The sequence below is a fragment of the Gymnoscopelus braueri genome, assembly GCF_963280865.1.
Source record: "Gymnoscopelus braueri genome assembly, chromosome: 9".
Lineage (NCBI taxonomy): Eukaryota > Metazoa > Chordata > Actinopteri > Myctophiformes > Myctophidae > Gymnoscopelus > Gymnoscopelus braueri.
Window position 1 is genome coordinate 29,472,818 of NC_137610.1, and position 21,298 is coordinate 29,494,115.

The 21,298-nt window shown below is 41.2% G+C and overlaps 1 protein-coding gene across 1 annotated transcript in view; it reads left to right on the top strand.

Annotated features, from left to right (window-relative positions):
• Positions 1 to 21,298, top strand: part of tdrd12 (tudor domain containing 12) — a gene marked incomplete at both ends in the record, with an annotated part of 28,668 nt that overhangs the window by 5,591 nt on the left and 1,779 nt on the right. Inside the window, 21 exons of the mRNA XM_080438108.1 lie at positions 245 to 372; positions 492 to 611; positions 816 to 911; positions 2,660 to 2,740; positions 3,146 to 3,218; positions 3,624 to 3,731; positions 3,866 to 4,048; positions 5,140 to 5,293; positions 5,470 to 5,597; positions 6,036 to 6,227; positions 6,415 to 6,543; positions 7,717 to 7,834; positions 8,152 to 8,291; positions 8,807 to 9,018; positions 10,663 to 10,744; positions 11,269 to 11,450; positions 12,434 to 12,641; positions 12,928 to 13,020; positions 13,603 to 13,757; positions 19,615 to 20,052; positions 21,172 to 21,285. Coding sequence (XP_080294234.1) covers positions 245 to 372; positions 492 to 611; positions 816 to 911; positions 2,660 to 2,740; positions 3,146 to 3,218; positions 3,624 to 3,731; positions 3,866 to 4,048; positions 5,140 to 5,293; positions 5,470 to 5,597; positions 6,036 to 6,227; positions 6,415 to 6,543; positions 7,717 to 7,834; positions 8,152 to 8,291; positions 8,807 to 9,018; positions 10,663 to 10,744; positions 11,269 to 11,450; positions 12,434 to 12,641; positions 12,928 to 13,020; positions 13,603 to 13,757; positions 19,615 to 20,052; positions 21,172 to 21,285 — 3,134 coding nt within the window. The remainder of the gene's footprint in view (positions 1 to 244; positions 373 to 491; positions 612 to 815; positions 912 to 2,659; positions 2,741 to 3,145; positions 3,219 to 3,623; positions 3,732 to 3,865; positions 4,049 to 5,139; positions 5,294 to 5,469; positions 5,598 to 6,035; positions 6,228 to 6,414; positions 6,544 to 7,716; positions 7,835 to 8,151; positions 8,292 to 8,806; positions 9,019 to 10,662; positions 10,745 to 11,268; positions 11,451 to 12,433; positions 12,642 to 12,927; positions 13,021 to 13,602; positions 13,758 to 19,614; positions 20,053 to 21,171; positions 21,286 to 21,298) is intronic.

Consider the following 21,298-nt stretch of genomic DNA (forward strand, 5'->3'; position numbering starts at 1 on the left):
TTAAAAGGGTATAATGTATAATTTAAGTGGGGGTGGGTTCCTGGAAGTTAAGATGGATACATCGAAAAACGTTGTTTGAGGGTCTAGGATTAATTGAACGTTTTTGTTTGAGGTTCTAGCAATAAAGCTGTAACAAGAGATTTTCATTTATAACACAGGTTCTAGCAATAAAGCCGTAACAAGGGATTTTCATTCATTAAAACAATATATAAGTGAAGCTCTTAAATCACTGAATTTCTTCTAGACAAATTTGAATGGGGAGCTGGATGGAGAACTGGATGGAGACCTGGATGAAAGCATGACACAGGACAGCGCAGCAGTGAATGAGGGAAAGACTGTCACTGCCACACAACACATGCCTGCAGCTCCCTGGTAAGATAAGAGAAAAGTGAAGTGAAGGAGGACACAAGTTATAGGGATTTATTACTACTGTAAAAATGTGAAATCTCTTTTTGTACTAAGGTGGTGCTCAAGCATATTTGTCTTTTCAGCCATGAAGAAAGTGACGCTGGTGACGGCCTGCTAGACAATCGAGGGCATGGCTCCCCTTCGCCTTTGCTCAGCAATCCCGTGGAATCTATGATGGCTGAATTGCAAGATGCCAAAGCTGAGTAGGTCACGTTTGCATTGTTTTCACGCTTTTGCTCAATAGGTATTTTCACAGTAGTACCTTTAAAAAAAATAAGCTTAAATAAGGGGGTGGGGGCGATTGATTGATACCGACCCGGACACCCACTGTAGTGAATCTATTATCATTTCAGAAGTCTTCACCAGAGACCAGAGTCTCCAACACCCAGCTGTGTTTCTATGAAGAGTGACCTGTCGAAGGATGACCCTATGTCTGTGAAGAGTGACCTGTCGAAGGATGACCCTATGTGCTCCAGTAATGACCCTGGACCTCCAGACACAAAGTAAGATCACTAATCATTGTGAACTTCAACTGGAAGTTGAAGTAAACTCAAACTGGTTCATTTTGTCGATGGTCAATGAGAAAGGGGCGCTAAACTCAGATTTGCGTGCTCAGGTGCATAATCTCCACCAGGCTGGGTGCCCCACCCAAATCTTGCCCAAATATGGGGTTTTCCTCTCGGAATCCAGACTGGCAGCCGTACTGACGTCATATTGATCAGTCTTGCTCAAATATGGAGTTGCATAGTTTTGGAGGCCAGTCTAAGATGTCAGTCATGTGTCGTGCCACTACTATGACAACAGTACCGTGAAGGCCAGTCTATGACACGCCAAATCTTAAGAATAAAGCCAAAAAGTGTATGATAAACCATTTTTAATCATTCACCTACCCTGGCGCCTCTCCCAGGTTCCCAGTCCCCGACTGGCTACTATTTCCATCCATTACATGATACCCAGAGAGGACAGACCCCCGGAACCCTTTAGTTTAGTGCGGTGGTTCTCAGCCTTTTCAGGCCGCGACCTGGGGGGAACCCCCCTCCCCCACCCTGACACTGAGCACTCGGAATTGTAGGAGTTGAGGCATTACATTTTGTTTAACTCTGTTCCACAGATAAATATTGTGAAAATAGGCGAACTACAAGCTCGCAGTGCCTCGCACTCCGAGGCGTTGTGGGCTTGTAGATCGGCTAATTTCACAATGTTTGCCCCCTATGTAATATTTGACAATTTGGTATTTAAAAGGTCTTAAAGTCCTTAAATTGTCACTTTAGAAAAGTGCAGATGCTGTGTATATACACTTATGCTGTATGTTGGTTTGTTAACTGTTGAGTGAGAAAACAATGTTGGACATTAAGCTAATCATCTGGGGACCCCCGATATAATTTGGGGACGCACAGGTTGAGAACCACTGGTTTAGTGGGTCTGTCTTTGCCCTGCTCACATCCATGTCAGCTTTGTCACCCCTAACCAGTTTGTGTTCAAGTGGCACTTCCGGTTAGAAACTGATGTAGACTGCATATCCAACACCACATGAAAGCGTGTTCCAATATGTTTGACAATTTGGCCTATTTGAAATGGATAGGACAACAATATTGGTTCTTTCACAAAATAATGTACACATTGAGATTGATGATAAATAATTATCATTAATGGCTGTATAATAACTTTAAGTGGCTAATGGTAAATAACGGAACAGATAGAACAGTCAGGTAAGTTCAGGAAATCACTAATGCAGCTTTTAAAACCAGGAAAAGACAAATTTGGCCATATTATTGATTGAATACTTTACAGTTTGCAAATAGTGCAGTGGTACGATTATACAATGATGCTGAAAGGATAACGCAAAAAGCCCTAAGGGCTTGTTTCCATTGTGGTCCTGTAAAAATATTATGATATCCACATTTCCAGAAGATATGTTGTCCCCATATCTTACCAATACAATATCGACCAGCCCTAGTCTTGATTCTCAACGTTTAAGGTCCTTACACACCGGCGAATATGCGAATATACGCAAAATTCGGACTCGTTCCGAATAATTAAAAGACGCTTTTTCGCTTCGCGAAACTGATGTGGACGCTTGCATTGACTTTATAAGGTTTTAAAATAAAACGTATTTATTCGCATGAAGAATTCGCCCCGGTGTGTAAGGACCTTAAGTCTCGGCTTCAGACAATTTATAAGTTGGGTGGGCTTTATAAAGCTGGTAAAAATCATGCACACTAACCCAATTTCTACACCACCTGCTCCCCAGCATTCCCACCAACCTAGTTGAAAGCCTGTCTGGAGAGGTGTACGTAAAGCCAAGCTCAGAGGACGTGTACGCCTGCGCACGGTAAGCTCACACTATTGTATGAAGTGGACAGAAAGGTCTCAGAGTAAGCTAAAAGAATGTAATGACAAATATAAAAGAAATAAACAAAATGTATGTTGTAAGATTTTGTACTGCTTAATTGCATTTTTATTTTCTATTTGTATTTAGATTATAGTGCTTGTAAAGTTGATGTAATTAATGTTTTTGTTAAAATGTTTGTCCGTGTCGCACCCCAAGAAGACTAGCTTTTGTCATGGCAAAAGCTAATGGGGATTCTAATAAACAATAAATCCACACTTACAACAAAATCATTTCTCTTTTTTTTTTTTTCTGACAATATTGACAATCTAGAGGACTTTTGAAATACTGAGTAATGTATGTTGGAATGGAAACAAATTTCAGACAGATTTTTACTGTGGATTTCAGACTTGCCGAGTGGCTAAATCCAGCTCCTCTGAATCCTCCAGACTCTGAAGATACAGACTCAACAGATGATGGTGTAAGTACTCTCTCCATCATCATAAATGCATCACTTTTAGTACATAAACTAAACCGTCACCATGTGCATTGTAACGTTAACCACTTAAAACCTTTATACTTAGTCGAACGAGGAATAACAAAACTAGACTGTTTACAAGCTCACAACACGTTGCATTGCACATTTTCTTTCACTTTTGTTTTTTTTACCATTTAAATATATTTTAAATATTGCCCCCCCCCAAAAAAAAATATAATGGGGATCTGCAAGATCACAACACATAAGCTTGCAGATTGGCAATTTTTTTTATAGAAGATCTTGGCCTGTAATAAAATGGGGGGGGGGGGGGGGGGGGGGTGTTAAAGGATGTGTCCACCTCCAGGTTGGGTTAAAGTTGTTAAATGGTGATGTGTCCTCCACCTCCAGGTTGTTCCCAGTGAGCCCAGCAGCAACGATGTGTTGGTACATTCTGTCCTCACTGTGGACCCCTGCACCAGTCTGGCCAACGCTCCCATCACGGACATTGTCCGCAGGGTAAAATAAAACTCCTTTTGTGCATGTTTTGATGTGACTTCATTCTATGCTTTTTTTATTTGACTTGTTATTTCTAAGTGCAAACTAACTAATGCCGTGTGCTTGTGTGTTGGCACCCACCCCTCCCTGTTCAGATCCTGATAAGAAAGAAGTATGCTGGCCCATCTGTGTCTGAGAGCTACTGCTGGCCAGCAGTGGCCCGCGGCTGTGACACCATGCTGATATCCAACACTGCAGATGACCCCATGAACTACATCCCACCTTTCCTTGCCCACGTGCAGCTTTCCACCTACAGCACACTCACTCACAAAGCAGGAGTGAGTGCATTACTCTTTTCACAATCTGTCCTTCATGCAGATATCACATTGAACACTAAACGTACTGGTCAAATAGGCTCTGTGCGTAACTGTACCAGTGTTGTCGGCTTAAACTATGACGAAAAATGTTTGTCGACTACCTTTTTTCACTGCCAAAAACTAAATAAAAACGACGACGATAACTAAAACTGAGACTAAATATATTGACAATTTTGTCAACAAATAAAAACTAGGCTAAATGTTAGGGAGGTACTAGTGGAGAAGAGATCCAGTAGAACTAAAAGACAAGTCATTTTACGTTTGGTTGCGCTCGGGTTTTGCACTCTGAAAATAGCAGATCTACAAGCAAGGCAACGCGTCGCCTTGACGATGCCATCAAGGCCCGCCAAAATACATTTTAGCGACTAAATCAACTGTAGATTTAGTCGACTAAAATCTTATGATATTTAGTCAACTAAAAATAGACAAAAACTAAAACATTTCAGATGACTAAAATATGACAAACTACCGTAAATGGAATTGTATTCAAAAGACTGACTAAAACTACTCAACACTGGACTCTACTCCATGTTTCCCGAAAGTGTCATACTGTATCTGATTCAGGCTTCAGTTGATTGGCACTGCAACAGATTTAAACCGGAAACAGTCATGTGTGTAAAGCCCTCGTGTGCATTTAACTCGTGTTCAAATCGGTGTTACCAAATGTACCCGTGAAGCCGAGCTACAAGCTTATGGCGCATCCCTTTGCGATGTGCTGTGACCTTGTAGATTTGTTGAGTACGTACATCTGTTGTGCAGATCTGCTATTTTCTATTTTAAGTGACGAGTGTGTTGATCGGCGTTGTACATCGTCCTTAATAGGCTATAATCAATTGTCACTAAATTCATTCAGAACCATCGTCGGCATCGTGATGCATCTTGTAATCAATAATTGTACACGTCTGGTACTGTTTGTCCTTTAGATATCTACTACCTGGACAATTGTCTGTATATTATATGGACAACTGTATGTATATTGTATTGCATTATATTTAACTATTTATTCCTGCTTCTTAACTTCTGTAACCTTTTTATCCTGTGTTGTCCTCCAGCCTCTTGCAGTGATTTTGTGTCATGGCTGGGAAAAGGCCCAGACGGTATATGACCTTCTGGAAGAGAGTCGCGCTACACAGTCCCTGCAACCCGTGGTTCTATTGGTGGGTGTGGGCAAAGACGAAGGCACGGCGACCAAGATCCCTAGAAACTGTAAGATTGTCTGTCTGTTTACATTCACACATGTACACCACAGTCCACAAGTCCACAAAATGTGAAATATTTAGTCTTTAAAGTTTAAACCAACCTTTTTAGGGCAAGTGATCGACTTTCATTTTCCAACCTCTGCCCACCTCTGCGTTAAACCTTTGCATCCCTCATCCCTCCAGGCCAGGTGGTCGTGACCACACCCTTCAGCCTGGTCCGTCTGCTGGCCTGCCACTTGCGCTTGTTCCTGCGGCTCTGTCACCTGGTGCTTGATGAAGCAGACATGCTCTTCACCCAGGCGCCAGATGAGGTGAGTATATCAAATAACCTTGTTCCATATTATGCATGATATTGTGCATCTGTGTACCGTATTCTCAACTTAGTGGTTGATGTTATCAGCCTTGTGATCTTCCAGGGGGCTTAACAACTGTACCACATAGAAAAGGCCAGGTCCTTAGCCAAGACAGAAGAATTACACAAATAGGAAGAGAATCTGCGCACAGTCAAACGAGTATAACGTTTTGACCTTTCTTAGGTCTTCGTCAGGAAGACCTACGAAAGGTCGAAACGTAAGCGTTGTTCTCCAACTAATGAAGTAATTGGGAGCTTCGAAGACTGTGCGGATTCTCTTTGCATATTTTTCTTTGTTATCCAGCACGGTGGATATAGATTTTTGGATGTGTGTGTGTGTGTGTGTGCACCACCTGAACTGATAAGAATAACCCAAGCCATTATTCTACCATCTTAGATGCACACCATCCTGCAGCACTTCCAGAAGGTGACATCCAGCGAGGAGCGGGTCTTCTATCCCAAGCAGATCGTGGCTGTGGGGAAACACTGGAGCAGTCACATGGAGAGCCTGCTGAACACTTACATGACCTCTCCCTGTATAATCATCACCGTCAGGGAGGAGGCTGCACTCTATGGCAATGTGCACCAGGTCAGTCTGCCTTTGTCATGCTCCCCATTTATGAAGTTAATTTACGGGAGAAACCCTGCATATTGTTGTTGCATATATTGTGATATTTATTTAGTTTATCCAACAAACAAAGTGCATTACACCATCGTAACAGCCAACTAGTAATGAGTATGAATCTGGGTTTGTGATTCTTCTTTTACATTAACAGATGAACGTCCTGTGTCTTGAGAGCACCAAGATCACTGCGCTGGTAAATGCACTGGATTTCCACCCTGACGTAGGCCAGAAGACCCTCATAATCGGCAACTCTGCTAAGGAGGTTGAACACGTATACAAGGTGGGGAAAGGCTTTAACTTACTGCACCGTGTCGATTGAAAAACATGTACTCTGTAACCACAGATGAGCATGGTACTCATGAAAGGTAGGGGTGTTGCAGTAGGTTACATGTACCGGTGTTTCTTTTTTTTTTTTACTTACATTTTATTAATTGTCAATAGACATAACATATGTTGCCAAACATCATCTTATATAATAATAAAATAAAATAGAAGAAAGGCACAAGTGCTGTTCAATGTTAATAAGAGATGGTACATGAAAGCTGTATATTTTTTGTTCACAAGAATACAAAGGTGGGAGCAACATTGATCAATAAAGTATTTGAACAGAAAGAAGGAAAAAAAGGGATCCCTTCAATTCTTACAACAACCATATGTACCGGCGTTTTGGTGCTCATTCTGAATCAACGGTTAATTATTCTACAAGTAAATGGTGTACAGAACTAAACAACCTGTTATGCATATTTTGGGAATAAGTGACGATTTCCCAAATTTTTCAGTCTTCATCTTTGTGGTTCGTCATGCGAGGAAGTGTATGGGCTTGACTGGTAACACTTTTACTCTTGTCTACTCTTCAATTAATATAAAGAATATCCTTTTGTTATTCCCCGAAACAGATGTTTTTTAGACGATGAAAGCTTTTTCATCGGTAGATTGACTCTCTGAGACCTGTCATAGAATAGAACACATTCACAATATGGAGAAACTGCGTATTCTATACATTAATATTTACTCACTCCTGCAGCTACGTATCTGTTCAGTAGCATTACAGCTACTGATATGTAAATATTAAGAGACAGATTGAGACAAAACAAACTAGGACGGTGCTCTGTCCTCTGTTAAGAGCCTCTGATGAAATTGACTAATTTTGTTTAGACACAAAACATAAACTTGCAGTAATGCTACGGCTAGCTTACTAGAAGGACTAGAATCAAGCTCATGAATATACCAATTGGACATTGCCGATAAAAGGACATAACTGCTGATTATCTACTGTGCCCAACTGCCCATATCAATTTCTGTGAATCCATTGCTTCCATTCTGCATTTTTCTTGTACTCTCAATAATATGATGCGCGCAATTTTTGCAGCGGTTCCTGATAAACCATATCTGCTACTGTAGTACACTAAGTCGGTATCATCGCATTCATTATCTCCTTCTGCTTGTTCTGTAGGCTGTAAGCAAGACCTCTGCTTTCTGCCTGAGGGTCCATGAGGGGCTAACCCAGCATTTCGACTTTGTTATTCAGCAATGGAGGAAGGAAATTGGACCAGGCACTCAAGTCATCTTGGGTAAATGGGAGCATAGTCCATCAATAGAGTTTGTACAGCATATAAACCTCAGTGATATAAATAGTTTGCATGTACAGTATATAAACCTCAGTGAATGGAATTCAGTAGTGCTGTCTGAGTTAACAAGTGAGACGTTTCTTTTAATGCTGGTATTGTGTAAGAACTGTGAAATTCCTGTTGGTCACTTAGCTTAGGAACAAGATGATCAATACCTTGCATAATACTGTACAGTAACCATTAACCGCACATCCAACTACAACCGCGGGTAAGACGGTCATTTATGATCTATGGTGTATTCCTTCTCTTTTGATCTGCAGTGACCACCACTGATTGTCTGAAGGCGCTGTGGGTCAGAGATGCAACGTGTGTCGTCCACTATGGCTTTCCCTCTTCCCCCAGACGTTTTGGCAGCTCCCTCTTTTGCATGTCGGGGAACTTCCGCAACCTCGCTGACAAAGTAAGCTATACTCAAGCAGCTTCAGCTAAATACTTTAAACCAGTGGTTCTCAACCCAGTGGCCTGGGGACCACCAGTGGTCCTTGAGGAGTTTCCAGGTGGTCCCCAGCTAAATGATGGAGAGTTGGTAACCAAATGGACCCTTATAAATCTTTAACTCTTGAGGTTACGGGTCAATTTGGTTTCATTTTACACTCTCAAGAGTTAAATAATTGCATTACTTAATTTACAAGAAGTCTACACAATTAGAGAATGTAGATTCTTTTGACAAAATGTTATCCAACAGCAACAAAATATTCTATGTTTTGGGTCTGAGAGTCTAAATCTCATCAAACGGTCGTCCGTGGCTCAAATGCTGAATAAATAATGGACCTTGATATGAAAAAGGTTGAAAACCACTGCTTTAAACTAGCTAATACCCCCCCCCCCCCTTTCCCTTTTCACAAAATCTCTTTGCCGATCTACTTTTGCCAAAATATTTTGATGACTTGTTTGTCCAACATTGTTTTTTTTTAGACTGGTGAGAACACCACCGCTGCAAAGGCAATACTTCTCATAACCGAGATGGACGCCAGGCACATGGTGGGAGTGCTGCGCTACCTGAAGCGCTCGGACGCCCTGCTGCCTCCTGAGCTTCTGTCCTTTGCCGAGGGAGTCGTGCTGGCCAAGGAGCAGCAGAAGACCGACAGGCCCCTCTGCAGCTACCTGAAGAGCTTTGGTGTCTGTAGGTCAGTCGCAAGAAAACAACTAAACATGAATACATTGACATATCCAGAATTGCGACGTACAGTATTGCAATCTCACTCAACCATTTTGTGCTAAATGAGTGTCACTCTTATAGAGCAGCAACTAGCTTAATGCCTTTTTGCATTTGAATTAACATTTACTGCACTACGCATTGCAAGTTTGTAGATGTATTTGGGGTAGGCATGTAACGATTTATCGTAAATCGATTTAAATCGATTCAAACTGGTGACGATTTAAATCGATTTCATAAAAACATACATCGCGATGCAACCAGCAGAGGGCGCAATCGAGTCAGACTCCCTTCCTTGTTCTCCGCCTACTATTTTGTCCCCTCAGGGCCACCATAGCTGCCTGCGTTCAGTCTCTTCACTCACTCAACGGCAGGCTATGAACGGCAGAGTGGGGTTCACGTCCTCTCAGGCTATGAAATCTAAACAACTAGGCGATAGTGCTGCATAAAGAGGGAAATTTGCATAGCTTGTAAACATGTTTATTTGATTGATGAATAGCCCAAACTATACCGTTTACCCCCTCCCCCGTCTGACAATGTTGTTAGCTGTTGTTAGCCTGTCTGATTTAAACTCTGTAGGAAACATACAACTGATAGGCTTCTAATGAAAACGGCTAATTCTGGAGCGCCTCGGTGCGGCTGCAGAGTACAATGAATAATAATCTAATTTAATAATTTAACAATTGTATCAGACTGCTGACAACAGCATTACTTTTTTTTTTACATTACGGTACATAAATGTGTTGCTTTATACAGAATGCTGAGAATATAGCATAGATAAAAAATTACTTGTAAATCCCAAGCTTGGAACAAAGGCTAAAGGCGGTTACACACCGGCGAATATACGCAAAATTCGGACTCGTTCCGAATAATTAAAAGACGCTTTTTTCGCTCCGCGAAACTGGTGTGGAAGCTTGCATTGACTTTATAAGGTTTTAAAAAAAAACGTATTATTCGCATGAAAAAAATCGTCCCGGTGTGTAAGGACCTTAAGCCTTAGTTTGTTTATTTGAAGGTTTTCTTTATAATTTATTTCATCTGGGATATATGTTTTAAAATTCATTTATTTCATAATACTTATATATTTAAAGTTATTATTTTACAGATAAAAAAGTATGTCTTAATGTGTACCTTACAGTTAATGCATGTACCTCATGAATAAAAAGGCTTTATTTAATTTCATATTGAAAAGAGGATAAGAGAAAATACGTAGTTGTTAAAAATACATGATTTTTGTAAGAGAAATAATCAAGGTTTTTCAGTAATTTGTCTGGAAAATAAATGTGCTTAAAAATCGTGAAAAATCGTATCGTGAACCTCGAATCGTGATTCGAATCGTATCGTGAGTTGAGTGAATCGTTACATGCCTAATTTGGGGGATGCACATTTATGAAAACTTTAGCCTTTGACATGCCCAAAATAGGGGCGGCCAGGGTTAAATTGAGAAACAGTAAAGCTCTTCAGCTGATGAAGTATTATGGCACAACCAACTGCTGTCTGTACGGATCAAAATCCAGATCATTGCAGATCTAGTGAAAGTGTGGATATTTGAAATAGATGTTAACATCCTGAACCTAAAGATAACTTATTTACTTGATGTATTCTCCTTTTACAGGGACAGTCATGTCTGTCCAGATCGCCACTGGTTCAGTTCCACAACTGATCAGTCACTGCTACCAGATTCTGGAACCATTACGGTGAGCCCTCGAGTTGGTTCCTCTTTTGTGCTGAACACTTTCACAGCATGGCTCTGCACTAGGGGTCTAGCTGTCTATAAGATGGTCTGTGTGTGTGTGCACATAATTAATCCAAACTTTGTATGCAATTGAATGACTTTTAAGACCTTTTTAATGCCAAATTGTTAAATATTACGTAAGAAAGAGGCAAACATTGTGAAAATAACCGATCTACAAGCTTGTAGTTCGGTTGTTTTCACAATTTATCCGTGGAACCTAGTTCAAACTAAATGTAATGCCTACAATTCCAAGTGCTTGTCAGGGTGGGGGGTCCCCAGTTCAAATATGATTATTATGGGGGGCCGTGGCCTGAAAGGTTTGGGAACCCTTGCTCTCTAGATTCTAGTCTACTAGGTTCACTAGAGACACGAGCATAATGTGGCATTTCTACTTTAATTTACCAGGTGTTTTCACAGAAGTTGATGGTGATTTAAATGTTCAAAGTACATGTTTGGATTCATTTTTAATGCTTGCGTCTCCAAAAGGTTTTACCCCTCTACATCAAGACGGCTTCCGTTTTCTATGGGCGCATCGTGAAGAACCAGGATGACTCTTACGAGAGCCTGGCGTCAAAGATGGTCTCCTACTATGCTACCGAGAAACTTGTGGTCAAAGAAGTGGTGGAGGGAGGTCTCTATGGAATGGAGGAGAAGGAGGTCTATCACAGGTTGGATGCAAAACACGACATCATTATTAATTAAATGGTTTGGTAATCTAAATGGTTTGAATACCTGGCTAAATAGAATAATTGCTGGGGCTATTGCTCATTGTCATCAACTTAGCTGGTGTTAAGAGTTAAAGACGAGTTTAAACCTGAATTGTACATAACAAGTCACTCGAACTCTTAAACCTTGTCCTCAGAACCTGTGGCCTTAACTGAAATACTGTCCTGTAGAAATCACCTACTGCCACAAGAGGGCGCTTTAAGTGAAACCTGCTGCACTACATGGTTTAACTGTGGTTCAATTTAAACCATCACTTTACTATTGTCTTAAAATAAGATTTATGGAGACAACTACCGGTAATGTTCTACATATCCTAATTTCCCAACCCACACTATAAAGATAGGATGAACTTAAAGAACACATTCACCATGGGTGCTCCATGGTGAATATTCTTACTAAAAAAGAAAACATCAAAATGCATGCTGTAGCCTAACTGAAATTATTTGAAATGAAGGCTTGGCAAAAAGCATTGCCCTCTAGATTGCGGCTGTCAGGTCTTGTGTTGAAGTCAAGTTCAGCTTCATGTGGCTGAGGGAGAGACGGACTCCCAATTTGGGGCATGTCATCATTGGTCAACATGAGGCGAAAATAGGTCACCATTCGGCAAATAACTGCAGATCTACAAGCTCACATGGTGTTACCAGAGAGCAATCTCGCACAGCTGCATGTTAAGCTCGCAAAACTACCTGTGGAAGTGTTCTAAAGTGCAGCTAAGCTTAGCCCAATGCTAAAGCAGTAGCCCAGGATGTTCAACAAAGCAGTAAATGCTCAGTGTGTTATTGTATTGATTTTGAATGCTAACAATGTACCAGAAGGAATTAATAAGAGTATTATTGACTTAATTTGTATGAATCTCTTCAGTGTCGACACCCATTGCCTTTCCTTTCCAACCCTTCACTGTCTCTGCCTTTCCAAACCCCCGCAGAGTGAAAGTGACATCTCTGCCAGACAAAATGGACCATCTGTTTTTTAGCGTTAAAGTATTGTTTTTGGACGAGGGCCGAGAGCAGGAGGTGAAGTCCTACCAGTTGCTCCATCTACCAGTCCAGTTCCACACCCTCCCACCCCAGGTTGTGGAGATCATCGTCTGCCGAGTGAAACCTGTGGACAAGGAGGTCAACTGGAACCCCAAGGTCAGGAGTCTGAGCTACGAGGGCTGCAGTTATCGGTTATAAGAAAAACCCAGCACTTATCAATTATTCAATTCCATGTGGGCAAGCTCTTTAAGTCCTCAATATTGGCTTGCTGGTTTTCATCCTACTGTAGACGTCTCATCCAGGATAAATGTAGACATAATGCAAGCTTGTAGATCTGCTAGATATGCAAGACATGATAAACATCCAAGTATAAATCTTGTGAATTGTGGTAAATATATATATACATGTCATCAATGTAACTACTCCGTTTTGCCCTCTGCAGGCTGCCAGAGCCATTTGCCAGAAGATCAGAGGCCTGCAGCACCAAGCCAAAGTTGTTCTCAGCCTAGGAAACACCATCTTTGTTGATCCCATGGTAGGTGTTCATCTTCACCAAACCATGAGCGTAAAAACGTCTCTGCCAATGGTGCCAGGTTTCCTACGGAGGCTCTGTCCATAGGACGATGATGCCCAACTAAAAGTTGATGCTATGCGATGTTTACCGCCTGGATTTCCTGCATTGGCGTGCATGCATGTGCAACCCATATCATGAACTGTTCACTCGGCTGCCCTCTGGCAAAAGGTTTTGCAGCATTCGATGCAGAACAGCCATATTTTGTAAGAGTTTCTTTCCCTAAGCCATCAGACTCTATATAAGTATCCCTTCAAGTGCAATATCTTTTATCCTTTCTCCTATATGCTCCTGAGGACTCCTTGCTGTGCAATATGTTTGTCTCACTATGAACCGACTGATTTTATTAGTATTTTTGCATTTATGCATTTTATGTATTGTTGAATGACAAAGCTATCTATCTTTGCAAAGTCGTAGTAGGATAAACGTTTAGTGGGTATTGTGCTGCCTGCTTAGAAAAATATATTAATGCATCGTTGGACCTTTTTTTTTCTACCTGAATGACTGAGTGGGTATTGTCCTTTCCCGCAACCTTACCGTCCGCAGGTGCGAATGACCCGCATGCCCGGCATGAAGACGCTGATCAACGAGTACAACGTCCACTCTGAGGTCCTGAGCACTGGAATGGCTGCCAACAACCCTGAGCATCTGCGCTTGCTGAGGGAGCACAAAGACACTGGAGAGCACCCTCACACCACTGGGTGAGAACACCCATAGAAATGACACTGTGATATCGTTGCTGTCGGGGGGGGAAAAACCTTGTATGTCCAAAACTATTACTTTTCAGGAAATAACCTGTGTTCCAGTGGATCCAATATACCGTAATTTTCGCACTATAAGCCGCACCTGAATATAAGCCGCAGCAGCTAAATTGAATGATTTGTACATATATAAGCCGCACTGGACTATAAACCGCGGGTGTAAAATCCATAGATTTAGGAGGTCCCCTAGTGGCCGTTAGCTGTAAAAATCCATAGATACGCTGCACCGTTATATAAGCCGCAGGGTCGAAAAATTGGGAAAAAGTCGCGGCTTATAGTCCGAAATTTACGGTAGTTATTTAGTCACAAGCTTGTGTTAGCCCATTCAATCCCGGAACGCATCTGTCATTTCAGATTTCTTTGGCTATTCAAAAATAGCTGATATACAAGCTCATAGCGCGGCACAGAGTGCCACGCTATGAGCTATTTTTTTTAAAATCATGAAATATTAGATAATTTTTTTTAAGCAGACATTTGTAACTCAAATCTTTGCTTCTGTGGGTCCCTTGAACTAAATATTTTACAAATGTTCGCTTAAAAAATATAGATTCCAAGATTTGCACAAATGTTCACGATTTTTCAAAAATAGCAGATCTACAAGCTCATAGCGAGCGGCACTATGAGTGCCGTTAAGACGCTACGGTCTTAACGGGTTAATACTTTTTATTGGTTAAAATATTTATTTATTTAAAACCCACGCTTTTACTTTCAAAACATTTAAAAAATAGCAGATCTACAAGCTCACAACATGCTGCATTACGCTGCGTTATGAGCTTGTAGATTGGCAATTTTCGTTACTTTGCACAACGCAACACTGTTGTACGACGAAGTAGGGTATCAATTTACCAAAAACAAAGTTGAAGTATGAAGATACAAGGTTTCTGCCCGACAGCAACGATATGTGTCATACGATATGTATTATACAACGTTTCAAGCCATGTGATTGAGACGGCCAGTCTATCAGTACTGGTATTGGGAATTTTCGGTGCTCAAAATGCAAATGCACTGTGGCTTCACGTGGATCAGTCACGCATGTGAATTAACCACTTCAATTCTACTTCCTTCACCAATGCAGCGTGGTTCTGCGCAGGGTTGCCAGGTCCGCTTATTATAAGCGAGTTTGGGCTTGTTTTTCTGTAAAGTTGCTTGTAAATATTGGTAGTTGCGGGTTTGCGGTTTTTGGGTGTCTAAAGTGTAGTTGTTTATTTGGGCTTGTTTTCTAATGTTGTTTAAACCAGTGGTTCTCAACCATTTTCATGTCAAGGACCCCCAGATTAATATGTAGGCCTATCTGTCTGCAGAGTAGACCCCCATATGAAAACATTTTATGCCAGGGACCCATACAACATTTGGGTTAAAATGTTAAAAAGAATATTCCAATTTTTTCACATTTTCCTAATCAGCTATTTTCAAATAGCCTATCCCCCGGCCTAGTTGCTTGTTTTGGGCTTGTTTTCATAGACCTGGTTGCTTATTTCTCTCACAAAATCTGGCACGATTTGCGGATTCCCCGCAGTGCATGTTTAGATGGAGACGCAAGTCTGAGCGTTTCCAAAGATTTCCACTCGGGAAGGTGGTTTAACTTTGTTACGTTTTCGCCGTTGCCGTCTTAACGGATGGCACATCTGATATTTTATTTTGCCGTTTTCTCTAGAGACCGTTGTCGTCTAAAGGGGGCCTCAGACTTCATGTGGTCAGTCTAGAGAACCGAAGTCTGACATCACTGCCGCTTATCCCCCTGGGTCAGAGTTATTGAAAATCCCCATAGAGAAATCTTAGATTGTGTCATATAAGCAGTGTTGATTTTGACAGCAAATTTTGATTTAGTTTTAGTCATATTTTAGTCATCTGTAATGTTTTAGTTTTTGTCTAGTTTTAGTTGACTAAATTATTATTTGACTAATTAAATTATAGTTGACTAAATCTACAGTTGATTTAGTAGACTAAAATGTATTGTGGCGGGCCTTGATGGCGTCATAATGGCTGATTTTACACTTGGTTGCATGCTGAAAATAGCCGATCTACAAGCTTTGCATAACTGTTTTTGTTTGATTGAATACTTTATTAGTCAGAAACATAAACGGCACGAGGTACAGTCAGACATTGAGGCTAAAAGGATGAGACAAAAAAGTCCTGGGGCCTCGTTTCCATTGTGGTCCTATGGGTGTCACTCACTTTGGGGCGGCAGTGGCCCAGGAGGTAGAGCGGCAGCTTGTGAAACGGAAGGTTCCCAGTTCGAACCCCGGGCTCCCTCCAGAATTGGTGTCGAAGTGTCCTTGAGCAAGACACTGACTGAACCCCTAATTGCTCCCCATGAGCAGGTTGGTACCCTGCATGGTTTCCACCGCCGCCGTGTGTGCGTGTGTGTGTGTGTGTGTGTGTGTGTGTGTGAATTTGAAGTACATTGTAAAGTGCTTTGGAGAAAAGATGCTATATAAATGCTGTCCATATATAAAAGCAGTCCATTTGGTGAAGTAGTTCATCAGGTATGAGGGTATTGAAGGCCCCTTTGACTATCTTAAATACCAATCCCATTTTTGTTTGTTTAAAGGATCTACACCATGATTATTATTTCTTTTTTTATTTTTAATATATTGTTTATGTCCCTCCAACGTTTTTCAAAAGGTTTGAGCCTAAATCAAGCCTCAGATATACTCATTCCAACTAACATCTCTCTGGCTAGTTAGGTTAGGTGGGTCATGGGCTTTAGGCCGAGAAGTAGTCGGATCAGTTTGTTTTGGTCTGAAGCTTAGTTTTTAGTGACATTGAGATTTCGCTTTTTTTTTTACTACCCCTTTTTCTCCCCAATTTAGTCGTTATGCCAATTGGTTCCTCCCCACACACATGTCTGTGTTGTCACTGCTGTTGTATCCTACTGACTCACCTACCAGTGAGTTATCTATTCGGAAAGGTTTGGTGTGGTGAAAGTGTGAATGACTGAGTCCTTACAATGCGTTAAAAGGATCCTTATATGCCTTAATACATTATAATTGCCCTCTATAACTGAAATGAAAAACACATATTTATCTATTTTAGAAATAGTTAATCTTTCATTCAATAGGGTCCCGTCACAAGTTGATGTCATTTGTCCATGTGTGGTCCAGTCCTATGAAATGTATGGAATGCATGTGCTAATAAAAAACAACTTAATACTTCCTCAGGTTAATATGAACATCAAAACAATATTTTAAATATTTTTATTGCACATACATTACATTCCTGGGCATTCCTGACCACACAAGGACAAAGGACATCAACTTGCGACAGGAGTTTTCCCTATTGAGTGAAAGATTAACTATTTCTAAAATAAATAAAATATTTAAGGTTTTAAAACAAACATTTACTTTTTTTTAGAGGGCAATTATAATGTATTAAGGATGATTAGCCATGGATCCCAGCAGTATTGAGCTGGAATCCACACACAGCTGAGAGAGTCTGTTGTGCAGTAAGGCAGAGAGAGAGGGAGAGAGATGGGCACTGCTGACACACCTTTATGTACTGCATTGCTTATTTCTCACCTCAAATGTTTTCAGATACATATTTGAATGTACAGTTTAAGTTTAAAACGAGTAATGCACCGTCTGGCCGGCATCTTAAGTTGGATAAGGAACGTAGCAGCCTTGAGTGTATCCCTAATGAAACTCGGGTGCGTTTGGAGGAACATGAGCTATGGGAATCACACGCGTGAACCGGTCACACTTAATTTTTTTTGTATTTGAGGATTGAATATTTTCACAATAGGTAGGCTAGGCCTATTCCATATTTATTTTGGTTTACAATTGAATTTAATGTAAAAATATTTATGTTTGAAGGAGTGATTATTATAATGTGAGTGATTATTTGTATAGCAAATATTCATATCATGAAAAGTGCTATACAAATAAAGTTTATTATATACACAGCACATTCTAAATAAAATATTTCACAATGTATTTGACTGCTTTTATTAACTGATGAAAGAGTAGCTGTGTGAAGTCATGAAAAACAATTGAGATGCTTTGAGATGCATCGTAGACTTGAGCCGAATCACTAAGCGATCAATCATCTATGATGTCAACTCTGTGACGTCAGTGTTGTGACTAGGGTTAGCTATCGTTTGGGTTTTATCTGATACCTAAATCTAAACGGGCACTTTTTAAAGTGATGCCAATGTCTAAACAGATACTTATCAATACTAACAACCACAAAATGGGGGGGGTATTGAGTTTCACAATACACCCTGCATCTGGGATCGCTCAGGGAGTAAAGCTACCTGGTCGCTGCGTGTACGAACCAATCAGCGGCTGCTAGAGGCGGAATCATCCAATCACCTGCCAAGTAGCTTGAAAAAATGAAACGCCGTCTTGCATCGATTCTGCTACCGGAGTCTCAGATGGAAGTAGGCTGTGAAACAATGTGTGTCGCAAGCTTCTTCCATTTGGTGGAATCAGGTTAGACATGTCCACTATGCAGGAGCATTTGAATAAGAGGCATGTATGCGGTTGTTGGCTTGCTAGTGGAGTTGTCTGTAGATGCGGTCTGGGGCGGAAATGGTACGTGCGTGTATCTGGCGTACAGTATGTGTGCAAATTACTGGAAACGGTAGGTACCAGGCTTTCCACACGAACTGCGAAAAACCTGGTGATGTGAGGATGGAAGCATGTGAATCCAGTTGTGTACGTAAAACATTCTTAGTGGAACGCAACCTGTTAACTTGATTCAGAGTCTTGCTGAAAAATAACTTCAATTTAATATGGACCTAGCATAACAATCTTTTAAATCAAATGCATGCAGTAGGTACCAGGGGTTGCTTGCCAGCGAAAACGCCGATTTTACTGTACCTTTTGAAAAATCAAGGAATATTCTCCGTGACCTCCTTCTTCACGGACATCGGCTTGTTACACGCACAGGGGTCCGGTAGCGTGGGAAAAAAATTATTGGCCGGCCGCGATCCTCCATTCCAGAGCTATAATGGACCTCTCAATGTGGCTTTTGTTTTTTGTGAATCCTTCAAAATGGAAGGAGGTGATCATTTTTTTTTTTGGTGATCACGTGATTTCTGGGTGTACTCTTCTTTGGTGGTGCTTGCTGCTTGGATCATTCACAGGCTGCGGAGCAGCGCCCCAATGTTGATGTTTTGGTGTTGGCATGTTGTTTTGGTTAGTTTGGTGTTGGCATGTTTTGGTCAGTTTGGTGTTGGCATGTTTTGGTCAGTTTGGTGTTGGCACGATGTTTTGGTTAGTTTGATGTTTTGGTGTTGAGTTTGATGTTTTGGTGTTGGCATGTTGTTGGTTAGTTTGTAGTACCTTGTCTTGACACTTGGTGGCGGGCATTTGATTGACATACTCAGGCTGTGCATACAGGAAGCACAGACACACAGGTGCGACAATTAGTGTGGGCACAGAGTGAAGGGAGCACACTGTTCCTACCAGGTAGCAGACAGACAAACAGAAAAATATGGACTGAGGAATTCAAAGGAAACTGGGCTACAAGGAGCCATGAGAGACTACTCATTTAACTGGTACGTTCTTGTTGCAGAATAAATGTGTGGTGCTTCAAACAAAATGAATATTGACTTGACTTTGTTTGTATGCCTGCGTGTAGGACACTTCCTTTCATGTGTGTTACATGTGTGCTACATGTGTGCATGTAATGGTGAAGTGGAAATTGGTTGAAAATCGCCGTTACAATGCTTTTTTTGCATCTACCTGGTCTACAATGGGGACAATGCCTTATGAAGTTGAATAAATCCTTTACGATGCACTTGTGACTCGGTGTGAAAACAGGCTTATGTTAAACGGTGATTTCTGTGTTATAGGATGGAGGTCACTGCGATGGCCATGGAGCACAACATGCCGACGGCGGACGCAGCACTGGCCGCGGTCATCAGTAGAGCTGAAAGTGTGAGCAAGAAAAATGCCTGTGGTCCAAAGATCCCTGTCCAATCGGTCTGTCCACAGACCTGTCCGCAAGCTTCTGCTGCTGCTGCCGCTGACTCTGTTCAAGTCCAACAGCGAGAAAAGGAGCCTGTTGCTTCTCCTCAGCCTCCTGAAATTCAACCACAGGGAGCGATTCGTCCTTTGGATGAACCAGTCCCCCCCCATGCCCCACTTCCGTCTGCTGAACCAGTCCACCACCCCCATGGCCCACTTCAGCCTGCATCTGCTGATCAAACCAAGCACTCGGACAGACGGCCTCTGACCAAACCGTGGAATGACGTCTTAGCCAATCTGAGGAATACAGCTCTAAGGCTGAGGTTGGTGTCGTTTTTTTTAACCACTTAAGCCCCATTTTATACTTTGGTTACAAATAGCCAATCTACAATCTCACAGCGCATCGTGACGCATTGTGAGCTTGTCTTTGTTTTGAAAAATCTTTTAAAAAAAAGGCCTTGGTACATACTGTAGATGCATGTTGTACTGTGCCCCGTGAGCCTTGTTTTGTTTTTCTTATTAATCTTTGTGGCTGTTATTCTAACTGTGCTTTTGGTAATAATGGGACATGGCTAATTTAGAACGAACTACCCTCAAATGTAATTTTTCTGGTCGGTAACCTTTGCTATTGCATTATTGTACATGGGTAATCCATCAATAAAACAATGTATGCATAATGGTTTTTATATACAGTAAGGGAAACCAAGGATTCACCCTCCAAAACGGTCTGTCTGCAGAGCTCATCCCTTCTGAAAATGGTAAATGAAAATGCAAAAATCATCTAACCTTCATTAGAGTCAGTCCAAGTTGCAACATGATGTATCCACACAAATTCATCAAATAAAAGCATGGTTTAATGTTTGTAGTCCTATAGATAACCATCCATACTAGGGTTGCAACGATCAATTATTTTCTTTGTGAATATTCTATCGATTACTGTTCAATTCATCTAGAAACTTTTTTTATGTTTTAAATGTCAATTATATTACGGTATCAACATGATAACATTCCAATTAATATATCATCGTTATATCGTTATATCATCAGAATAGTTCATGTGTTTTTGTTTGGTGTCTATGTCCTCAAAGGCCTTCTTGTAGAGTTAAGTGTGAGTGTGTGCGTGCCGTGTACGTGGGCCAATTATGCAGTATCGTCATAATTTCTATCCATGTCCATTTCAGGTCTCCCCATCAGTGAGAATCAAATGAATGGTTGTCAGCAGCTCATCAGTGGTGGGAAACCAAACGATGCTGCCTCGACAGAAAGGTACAAATTTGTAAAACAAAAACGGCAAAAAGTGCGTGGAGTTCCTGGAAGCACACACCAGGAACACCGCTGGGAAAGAAACGGCACTATGATATTCGCTAAGTGATTCAGGTCAACCATACACAATGTTTCTCCTTGTTCCTGAGTTTTGTTCCTGTGTGATTTGTCCGTTTCAGCTTCCACCCTCAGATAAAGTGGCATCAGAGGAAAGAGTCGGTGATTGTGAATGTTAAGCTCTCCAATCCAGTGTCACAGAAATGTGAATTCTACTCCAACCGTGTGGTGTACAGGTCTGTTGTGGGA